Source organism: Protomyctophum bolini, assembly GCF_963924005.1.
Source record: "Protomyctophum bolini genome assembly, chromosome: 18".
NCBI classification, from domain to species: Eukaryota; Metazoa; Chordata; class Actinopteri; order Myctophiformes; family Myctophidae; genus Protomyctophum; species Protomyctophum bolini.
The window spans coordinates 16,386,881-16,399,068 of record NC_137879.1 but is presented as its reverse complement, the minus strand read 5'-3'; the positions used below and the strand labels follow the sequence as shown (position 1 = coordinate 16,399,068).

Sequence of the window (12,188 nt, the reverse complement as noted above, 5' to 3'; positions counted from 1 at the left end):
AGTTGAAAGGTCATGAGAGTGCTTTTGGCACTGGGAACAGAAGACTGTGGCAGAGAAACGGGGCTGAGCAGGTGGTATGGATGCAATGTTGAATTTAGAGGACAGACTGGTGCAATAAAACACATCATCATCTACAAGCAGATAATTTCAAAGGTTATATAATACCTCCGCTCTACCAAAGGGAAAGGGCAGAGTCTATGAATGAGGGGATAAATAAGTGAGTCATATGGATTGGACCTGGAATAGACTTTGTTGTTTCTAAGAAAATGTGTACAGTATAGAGCACAGAACTCCGTCAAAGTGCCCGTTTGTACTTACTTCAAAGTATTGTGGTTAGTACGTTAATACATTCAGAAGTCATGTGCATTTTGTGGCAAAAGGTAACCCCCAATGCCACGCCCCCTTGGTGCCAATCTCTGTTAACAGTTTGACTGCGGGATAAAAACATCGCAATCCCCATTTGACTGCCTAGTTTTTCACTAACCTTTGAAGAACCACCCCGCCGGCATCATCATTCCATTTCATTAAAATCCACCTTAAAATGGTGTGATCCTTTGTCGAAAATAATCCAAACTGCCGATCAATAACAAAGAGCGCAGGACAGAGCCACCCATTGCACACTGCCATTGCCATTGGAATGCATTGGGCCTCAATTTCCCAGAAGCCTTAGCAAGCCAGTGCGATCTATCACACTTCAGTTCAGAACCAACTTTTCCAACATGTTTTGTAGAAATCTGTTCATAATGGCTCGAGATAACTTGCTAACAGAAAAACAGATGAGACAGACAGACGGATGGGGGTAAAAACACGACCTCCTTGGCGGAGGTAATGAATAGCATGTTTTCGGAGGGGAGCTGCTGGGTTGTGCAATGGAGAAGATGAGAGGTAGTCCGCACCAGACACAGATTGTACTTGGCACGAGGGAGCGTCTGGAGCATAAATCCATAAAGTCATTTCTGCAGTGGGCTTTAGTATGAATATGGAACCCACCCTGGCAGAATGCAGCATGCATTTTGCTGGCATGTCTTCTGTTCTCTTTTCTCCTTCTTGCCATCTTCAGTTAATTGGCTCATCGACCTGTCACGCATCATTGGTCTGCTGACCAAACAGATCGCATGCCTTACTGTTTAAAATATTTTCTTTGCTCCCATGTCATCCTGCAGGATCAAATGTCTTAATTTGCTCTTGTGTTTGATGTACACCCAGCATGACGCTGTACCGCTATAGTGATTCTCTATGTTCACACGTATCTACCGTGAATAGTGCAGACATTTTGACTAGGTAGCATGATGTGATTTTGCCGTCAGTAGATAGGGAAATGTACTGTATGTGTTTGTTGGTATAAGTCTTTAAACCCCCCTTATACACTATAATATATGTATGCTTGTTGATTTGCCATTTTAGCTAGGGGTATAATTATAGAGAGATGACTTCCGCAGGTGCGATGATGACGAATCAATGGCATACAATGTAGAAAGGAGGGACACCAGCACACCGCCATTTGCTAGGTTCAGAGCATATTGAGAAGCAACGTTTCGGTCTTGCCTGAGGAAGGTCGCAAGACCGAAATGTTGCTTCTCAATTCCCGTTATGAACGATTCAAAAAAATTCATAATTTCATAAAAATAGTTTTTTCTTTTTTCTGGTTACAGTTACAGGAGTTTTCAGTTTCCACTACATGGCGTTTGTGATATGAAATGTAAGCTTACCCTAATCACAGTAATTTTCAAGTTACTGTAGTCACTGTAGACACAGTTCAGTACAGCTGAGGTGTGTCTGTCAACGAGGAGCCAGCTGGCCCTCATTGACAGGCAATAGGCATCAAGGCAACTCGTTAGTGTGAGCGTGTCTCTAGTCTCTGTGCACTAACACAAGTGATTGAGTTCAACCTGTGCAATACATTATGGGTTGCTGCATACAGTACTTTGCATGTGTGCATTTTTACTACTAGCTGGCCTAAGCCTACCAATTTGGTTCATTTTACAGCAGTTTTTACTTGAATGTATTGTTCTGGACCTTACTGAGAAAAAGTAATTGAGTGTCAGACTCAGTCAGAAGTTAAAACGTTTTGTAGCCTACATGTTGTCTTGGATTGACCTGTGCGTGTTCACATCATTCAGTTGATAAAACCTTTACAATACGCTTTTTTAAGAAATTTACTCTGCTTTCATGTCACAAGACTGGATTACAGTAGATCGTGATGAAATCCTATGTGTTGAATCGAGAATTATTTTCAATAGAGAATCCTTTTTAATCCGGAAAAAAATGCCTTTGAATTAAAAAAAACGATTTTGAATCGAATCGTGACCCCAAGAATCGGAATCGAATCGAATCGAATCATGGGACACCCAAAGATTCACAGCCCTAATTTTAGCCTACATCTAGATCAGATGTAGGCAGGTGTGCTGCTAAGGCATCCATACATTTCTGTCAATGTACGTTTTCTGGTCATAGGACATAGGAATCATCAAGATTGATCTTGATATTTTATATCAACATCAATCTTGATATTTTATATCAACATCAATCTTGATATCTTGGTTATCCCTATTTTAAACCGTTGATCTGTGGAGAAACCATAAAAAGTTAATAATAATAATACATTAAAATGCCTCCGTATATGGTCAACGCCTCGTGACACGTCACGCCACCATATATGGCCATCTCCATATATGAAGATCACGACACTGACATCATCTAAGCCTGCATAACCAGAAATGGAGAAGACTGGATCATCACCTAGATCTACATGTGACATCCCATATGTTGATCCTCTCCTATAAAATTCTGACAAATTCTATGTTGATGTGTGCATGCAACCTCACCGTTTAGGTCAAGGTCGCTTCAAAAACAAATGTTCAGTGTCTAACCATGGCAACCTTATACTGTGGTACTGCTGCTTGCCTCTGTAGAGAGAGTGCTTATAATTCAGCTTGAGATAGCTCTCTATCTTTGACAATAGCTGTTATCAGTGGTGTGTAATTTTCAGACCAGCCACACCAATATTTACTGTGCCTAGAGCACATACGGTAGTTGGAAATCACCATGCAATTTCTGTCTGTAAGTGGTGGGGAAAAAAAAAAACTCTTGCGATCCTTGTCGAGTGCACTGCACACACAGGATGATTACAGTATAGAGTTCAGTGTTCACACGCCTCTGAGTGACCTGTATTTCTCACTTCTTGTCTCATTCTCTGTCTCTGCACAGGTGGATGGTTAGCGAGGCATGGTGGTGAAGATGGCTCCAGCATTCTCAATAGGGCCTTTGTCATGGGCACGCATCAAACAACCCACTGGAATGGGAATAGGAGTCCTTTATCTGCTGCTGCTGCTCTCTGTGTGCCTGGGCCAGGACACTGACGGTAAGCCTTCTTTCCCTTTATCACTAGTCTTTCTCACTCTTACTTTCTTTCACTCTCCCTCTGTTTTTGAGTGGTGCAACCACTCCTATAGACAGCTATGTGTGTCCCTGGGTCCCTATGGGTCTCTAGGTCTGTTCCCAGCTGGGTGGCTGGGTCTGTCCGAGCACGAAAATTGCTTTTGGTTGGTTTTCACAACCAAGTGTCACTGTTGTTAACTCTGTCAACAGTTAACTCTGTTAACTCTGTCATTTCTCAACCATTCCGGATGTGGGGCGGCGCGTTCCTGGGGGTCTGGATGTTTTCCGGGGACCCCCTGGGGACCCCCACACGAAGTTTCACCACTCACGTCACGCGCTGTGATTTGACTCCTTTTACAGCCTCTTTCTCACTCTTTCTTTCACTCTCTTTCTTTCTTTCTTTCTTTCGTTATCAGTCATCTTTCTCACTTTGTCTTTGAACCTCTGAGTCTTCCTGGTTCTCTGTCCCTCACTCGCCCCTCTCTCTATCTCTCTCTTTCTCTCTCTCAGAATGTGATGGGTCACCTAATAATGGTTTAACAACACACCCGGTGTCTGCTAAATTTACTGATCTAAACTACTAATGTTGCAGTGAATATTCTTGAATGCCGGGACCTGTACATAAATCGAACTGGCAAGGTCTTCAGGTCTAATAAATATGTAATGATCACATTTTTTATGTCACTTCGGAAAGCTTCATACTGTAGCTAACATTGCTATAGCCAAGAGGTGTCTATCTAGGACTGGTGACATTTTCATCGTTTCAACTGTGGCAGGAGGGGGGAAGTGACGTCATTCATGATGGCTGCATAGCGGCACTGCTCTGTAAAACCGTGCATGTATTAATGTATGAACTCTAAGATAGTGGTATAATTTCTCGACCAAAAACGCCTGAATCTCTTTGGATATGTCCAAACATCTTGCTGGCAAGAACTGTGAATTTTTCCTACGATCTGGTAAGGGCAGCAGGGGGGAAAACAAGCAAGCCTCTACCACGCCTCAAACAAACACTCCTGCTGAAGACGCCACTATGAACGTGAACGAAGTTCTGAAGGAGATTAAATCACTCCGAGCAGACTTTGGTTTAAAGTTGGACAATATCGAGTCTCGTTTGACTACCATGGCAAGCTCATTGACCGTAGTGGAAAATACAATGACAAATATACAGCAAGAAGTCTCCTCCAACGCAACGCGCATTGTGGAAGCTGAGGAGCGAATATTAAAAACGGAAGAAACACTGGACCAAACAGAAATCGCACTGGAATCGGCCATGAAACGCATTGCTCACCTTGAGTCCAAAGCAGTGGCCCAGGAGGACCAGTCCAGAAGATTAAACCTACGTCTGTTTGGTTTGCGGGAGGGGGCACAAGGACGGGTGCCACTCTTTGACTTTATTAATAGCATGCTACCACAGTGGCTAGAAATGGGTCCAGACGTGTCATTTTCCTTGGAACGTGTCCACCGCACATTGGCACCGGAGAAGCCTGGCCAGAACCGAGCAGTACTGATCCGCTTCCTGAAATCCCCGGAGAAGGAGTTGGTGTACCGTAAAGCAAAGCAGATGGATATCAAATACGACAAGAGTAAACTAACACTCGCGCAGGACCTGTCGGCGGACACAGTCCGAATCCGTCGGGGATTTAATCCAGTTACCCAGCTCTTTGTCGACATCGACGCCTTCCGTGGGTTCAACCATAATCCATGTAAACTGAGAGTGCTGCATGAAGACAAAATACACCTCTTCTCAACACCCGAAGCGGCTCAGGAATTCTACAGCAAGATCACCAAAGTGAATAAAGTCTCCACTGACGATCACACAGCGGAGAAATAAAGCAGCCACGGATCTGTTTCTTTTTTTTTTTTTTTTCTCTCTGCCCTCCCCCTCTACCCCTCACGGATGTCAACAAAGACAGCATGGGAGAAAACAGCTGACAAACAGGTCACGTGACCAGTTGGAGATAAACAACTGTTGAGTATGGGTGCCCAAAGGGACCAAAAAGAACTGCAAGTATAACATCTGCGCATTATAACCTCGCTGCAGTTTATTTCCCTAGCTATGTTATATTTCTCTATCTGATATAGCTCTCTTTGATTGTTGCTGTTTTCTTTTCATTTCTTATTTTTATTTATTTTTGAGAGAGGGAATTGGGGGGGAGGGGGTCTAGGGGAAAGGACCTAATTTAAGAAATTAAACTACTGTGATATACAGATAACCTATAGCTAAAAGGAGCCAGTTAGATCTTTTTATTTATTAATTTTTTTTGGGGGAGATTAGAGGATACTGGCCCAAATAATAATTTAAAAAAAAATATATCTGTTGGAATTAAGATTTGATTCATACTAAGTTAAATATTTGTTATTCAAGATACACGGTTAACGGGCTTTTAAGTACGTTATTGTAGACTTGAAATAAGTCACAAGTTGCTCCTCAGGTATCTGTGGATCAACGTCCCTATGTTTTACACGTGGGGGGAGGGGGGGCGCCTCAGTTTGTTTATGGGGTGGATAGTGGGACTGTTTTTGTGTGTGTTTGTGTGTGTGTGGGTGTACGTTTGTGTTTTTTGTGTGTGGATGAAGGCACTTGCACTGCTTATATACATTGTTATATTTGGATTTCTGGTTTTATTTTTCCTTTTATTTATTTCTTTCTTTCTTTTCAAGAGTTTTTTTTTACAATTTTATAAATACTGAGACAATCTTGAATGGATAAAACTACGAAAAATTGTTCAAATATTAAAATTACAAGCTGGAATGTTCGGGGTATGAGAAAATTGGCGAAACTAAAACAAGTATTAAATAGGATAAAATACCTCCAATCCAAAATAGTATTTCTACAGGAATCACACCTGATAGCAGCAGACATAAACAATTTGAGTAAAAAATGGACGGGCCAAGTATTCCATGCATCTTATAATACCCATGCAAGAGGAGTAATCATTCTTATACATAAATCAATACCATTTCAAATCATAAAAACTATACAGGACCCAGGTGGGAGATATGTCATTTTACATGGTCTCATCTTGTCACAAAAAATTAATCTTATAAATATATATGGTCCAAACGATGACAACCCATCTTTTTTTGAAAATCTATTTTTAACAATATCGGCATTGGGAGGTCATTATGTGATCGGGGGTGACTTTAATATCGCTCCCGCACCGCAGATTGACAGATCAACTCAAATTGATACAACCCATACACAATCTAGAAAAATGTTGACTTACTATATGAAAGAATTAGGATTAATTGATATATGGAGAACCCAAAACCCAGACAAAAGGGAATACTCTTGCTATTCAAGTACATATAAAACACATTCACGAATTGATTTCTTTCTAATTTCTAGGGGCCTATGGACTAAGGTTAGAAAATGCTGGTATAATAGCATAGTAATCAGTGATCATGCAGCAGTGTCGTTGGAGATTAACCTGGGCCAGCTTGAACACTGCTCAAGATGGAGACTACAAGTTGAATTATTACAAGACCCAGACTTTGTTAACTTTGTAGAAAGCCATATTGATACGTATTTTGAATTAAATACAGATGAAACTACAGCCAGTATTAGATGGGAAGCATTTAAAGCTTATATAAGAGGAGAAATTATTAGCTACACAAGTTCTAAAAACAAACGGCAGAAAGAAGAATTGCAATCGCTAGAAAAACAAATTAAAGAAGCTGAGAAGGAAGTGTATAAGAACAATGATTTTGGAAAATTACATGATTTATCGATTTTGAGAGCGAATTTTGATAAGCTAACAACTGATAAAGTGGCAAAAGGTCTAATGAAGACTAAACAGGTATACTATGATCAAGGGGAGAAAGCAGGCAAACTATTGGCATGGAGGATTAAAAAAATACAATCTGAAAAATCAATTGATAGTATAAAGTTAAAATCCGGTGACATATCTATAGACCCACCAGAGATTAACAACTCATTCAGGGACTTTTATAAAACACTATATAAATCAGAACACACAATAAATAGGGCACAGACTACTTTTTTCGATCAGTTACAATTCCAGACTATATCAGAGGAAGAAAAAATAGAATTAGATAGCCTATTAACAATTAACGACCTCAGCAAAATAATAGGAGAAATAAATAGTGGTAAAGCGCCCGGACCAGATGGGCTACCAATAGAGTTCTACAAAACCTTCAAAAGACAACTTGTAAAACCACTTCTCGATATGTATGAAGAATCATTTAATAAAGGAATACTTCCAGATTCATTGAGATTAGCTACAATAATTGTGATATTAAAACCAGGTAAACCTTCAACTGAATGCTCGTCATATAGACCGATCAGTCTAATGGGATGTGACATGAAAATTTTATGTAAAGCTCTTTCTACAAGACTAGATAAGTACATGCCTCAATTAATCAATGAAGACCAACAAGGTTTTATACAAAAAAGACAAGGATACCACAATATTAGAAGAGTTTTAAATATCCTATATGAGAAGCATAACGCAAAGGACACCGCAATGTTATCAGTTGACGCAAGCCAAGCATTTGATAGAACAGAATGGGGCTACCTCTTTGAAGTACTTCCTAGGTATGGACTAGGGGAAACTTTCCTTAAATGGGTTAAACTATTATACACAAACCCAGCTGCAGAAATACTAACTAATAGCAATATATCTAAACCTTTTTGTTTGCAACGGTCGACAAGACAAGGCTGTCCTTTGTCCCCTTTGCTGTTCACGCTAGCCATTGAACCATTAGCTATGGCTGTAAGAGCACATACAGCAATATCGGGTATTAAAATTGGGTCAGTGGATCATCGTATTTCTTTATATGCCGATGACATAATATTTTTTGTGACCAAACTAGAAAATAGTATTCCCAATCTAAGCAGACTAATCGAACACTTTGGAAAGTTCTCTGGATATAAAATTAATAATTCAAAGTCTGTATTAATGCTCCTTAATAAGGAAGAAAGACAAAGTCCCATAGTAAATACCCCATTCACGACAACCACTGAGGGTTTTAAATACTTGGGTGTTATGATCACCCCCGATATTGGGGATATGGTCCCAGCTAATTACAACCCTCTAGTGGAGAAAACAACGGAGACACTGGGCCGTTGGTCCAATATGCCCATATCCATGATTGGAAGAATAAATATAATAAAAATGTCAATCCTGCCAAAATTTATATATTATTTTCAAACAATCCCATTACCACTTCCAAATATCTTTTTTGATAATTTAACTAAACTATTTAGCAGATTTGTTTGGAACGGAAGGAAATCAAGACTTCGCTTCAATTTGCTATATCTGCCTTATGAAAGAGGGGGACTCCAGATGCCTAACCTTAGATGGTATTACATGGCAGCTCAGTTGACGGGTGCATCGTATTATTTTAAAAACACCTCACCCCCAATATGGGTAAACATCGAACAAGAATCCATCCCAGATTTACCACTACACTTATATTTATACTCCTCAGATGCTAAAACAATAAAAAAACGTACAAAAAATCCTTTCCTCAAAAACACAATCTCAGTTCTGTATGCCGCCCATAAACACATGGGTGGTATGCCTACACTATCCCAGTTCACTCCCATATGGGGCAATGACCAGTTTGTACCTGCCAAAAATGATGGAGGCTTTAAGTTATGGAACAACAAAGGTATCAAGAAAATAATGGACCTTTACACTGATGGAGTGATGCTCTCATTTGCACACTTATGTCAAAGATACCAAATCCCAAATAAACATTTTTTTAAATATCTACAGTTAAAAAGCTACATTTCATCAAAATATGCTCGGATAATGTATATACCACCCCTATCAATACTTGAGAAAACATTGATCTCAGAAGAGAAGGGAGGCATATCGGTATACTATAACCTGTTAGTTGACTACAGTACTGACTCAACAATAGAAAAATTAAATGCTTGGAAACTAGACATTCAAGAAGACATCGATGAGACAGAGTGGAAACAGGCATGTTTAAAAGCACAAAAACAGACCATAAACACAAGGTTTAAACTACTTCAATATAAATGGTTAATGAGAATGTATATAACCCCTGTTAAACTCCATCATATGTCCGCTAGTATTCCAGATGTTTGTACTAAATGTTTAACAGAGAAAGGTACCCTATTTCATTGTATGTGGGAGTGTCCTAAAATGAAAATATTTTGGAATGGAGTTATAACGTGTCTGTCGGAAATATCTAGAACTACAGTTCCGCTAAACGCAAAACTCTGTATACTTGGAATATATCCAAAGAACTTTCTACAGACAACTAACCAGACAAAAATCTTGGATTTTGGACTTCTTCAAGCAAGGAGAGCTGTTGCACTATGCTGGAAAAACACAGACGCTCCAACACTGAGGATGTGGCAAAAGGAAATTATGAACTGTATTGGACTGGAAAGACTTACGTATGTAGTTAGGGGCAGACAGAACGATTTTGCCCAGCTGTGGGAGACATATATGAATACTATACAGACCATTGTTTAAGAGGAAAGGAAACGGAACTGGAAACTAAAGACTACAAATGTTTTATTTATTTATTTATATATTTATTTTTATTTATTTATTTATTTAGATACTTATTTTGTGAATATACAAGTGCAAGTGTGTGTGTGAGTGAGTGAATGTACTGTATGTAATGTATGTTAAAAAAAAAAGCCAATAAAAATATTATTGAAAAAAAAAAAACTGTGGCAGGAGGAGAGAGATCTTTCAGTGAACAGAAAATATATACAATTTATAAAAGGAGAGGCTCAACAAATTGGCAGTATACTTGCCACTGAGTGGGAAGCAAAACAGATGGATTTTAAACACATTATAAAGAACTTTGCACCCAGAAAGACCAAAGATGCAGCCCTATATGAGGCAAAAATGAAGCCATAGCCTAGACAATTTAATTTCTTTTGCTAAGAACTGTGTGGTATACTCTTAAGTGTAGCAGGTCTTTGACCTTGGTGTTTATTTCTGAAATAATAGGCCCATTGTGACCACAATATATGTGATGAGCACAAGAGATTAACATAACATTAAAAAAAAAATATATATATATATATATATATACACAGTGTGTATATATATATATATATATATATATATATATATATATATATATATATATATATATTAAAAACAAAAATCTGTATCACATATGAAGCACTAAACAGCCTTGCCCCACATTACCTCTGAGACCATCATCATATTCTGTCAATTTAGTTTATATTAATTTAATGTTGTCATTATAAATAAATAATCACACAAAATTAGTGAAAATAGCATATATATACAGTATACAAGCTTGCAACGTGTTACCATGTAGATCTGCTATTTTCACTATTTTCTTTTTTAAAACATAATAATTATCAGTATCAGTTTTGGACATACAAGGTTTGTATTTGTACAGTGATGATATGCAGGAACTTGACAGGACCCAAACGGCTGATGTCACTGCTAAACATTTCACTTAATTGCTTGGGTTCGGGCCAGGCTCTGTTTTTGAAAAATATTGCAGGAAAAATAATCACTGGCAGTTCATCATCAGGAAGAAATTAGCGGTACTCAGGGACTCCGCAAACACTATAAATCCACAGACACGAGTCAGGTTTTGGATGGAAATAATTATTTGGATAATCGTGACCACTTAGGACTCAGGAGGCAATCCACTTTGCCACAAAAAAACGAATAGAAATACTAATCCATTAGTCGCTGATAGATAATTAATTCCATGCATTTCTTAATAGGCTGGATGTGGCATTGTGACAATGTTCCTATATGGCAAGATTGTTTGGATATCTCAGTGCTGAGGGAAATCTGCTTGATTGATTAAGATAATTGAACTGACTGTAAATGATGCAATCATCTTTGTGAGCATAATATAAAATTCAGGGGTGACTCTCCTCTCTATTTGTCAGAATATTAATATTCCATTTAACACCTAGTCCTTGAGATTTATCTGCTTGGCATTTAGCTGACAGCGGCTTACGCCACAGTCAAGTGTGTGTGTGTGTGTGTGTGTGTGTGTGTGTGTGTGTGTGTGTGTGTGTGCTTGTGTGCTTGTGTGCTTGTGTGCTCAGCCATGCATTTACCTATATTATGCACACACTCATCCTTCGGTGTGGTGGAAGTTGTACTCGAACTCATTCACTGCCAATCACTTTTTTTGTCTTTTTTTTTTCAAAAGCCCACACCACCAATAACGTGTTTTTACGTGTGTTTTTATGAGTCACCATCTGTGACCACAGAAGCAACGTATACACACTTTATAAAAATAAGATTTAACACAATAAAAATTGTTAATAATTGTTTATTTGGAATGACATGACAATTAAAGTAATAATAACGCGACTCACTTCGATAAGTATTTTAGATCGGACATTTCCGCGTTTACCTTAAAACTGGCTGGAGTTAACGGCCAATGGAGATACAGTATACCATTAATTGTCAATGTAAGCGTTTGTAACTGTTGCAAAAACACAAAGCTTATACAAAGCTACAAATGAGATGAACTGGCTTCAACTTCAGCGACAAAGATGCAAAGCTACAAATATGCTGTGTAGCTTTGAATATTTGTATCTTTTGCATCTGTGAACGCACCATAATGGCTGGGACACCAGGCCAGTCAGGGCCAGTTGTGATCTTATAAAGGCTAATGTGAATACATTTTTATCATTTCCTTATTCCTTATTTTTACTATACTAAATAACTAGTGTCAAGCAGCTATCAACTTGCAAAGCTAGTCTCCACGTCCCCCCGCCCCTCCATTTGAGAACTAATTGAGGAATGAATGTTTCAGGGCTACATCTCTACATATATGTGCAAGACATC

General features: G+C 38.8%; 1 protein-coding gene across 1 annotated transcript in view; it reads left to right on the top strand.

Moving 5' to 3' along the window:
- The window catches only part of LOC308333176 (protocadherin-15-like), a 199,704-nt gene that overhangs the window by 22,472 nt on the left and 165,044 nt on the right, over positions 1 to 12,188 (top strand). Inside the window, exon 2 of the mRNA XM_080789372.1 lies at positions 3,208 to 3,361. Within this exon, the coding sequence (XP_080645498.1) occupies positions 3,226 to 3,361 (136 nt within the window). The 5' untranslated portion in view covers positions 3,208 to 3,225. The remainder of the gene's footprint in view (positions 1 to 3,207; positions 3,362 to 12,188) is intronic.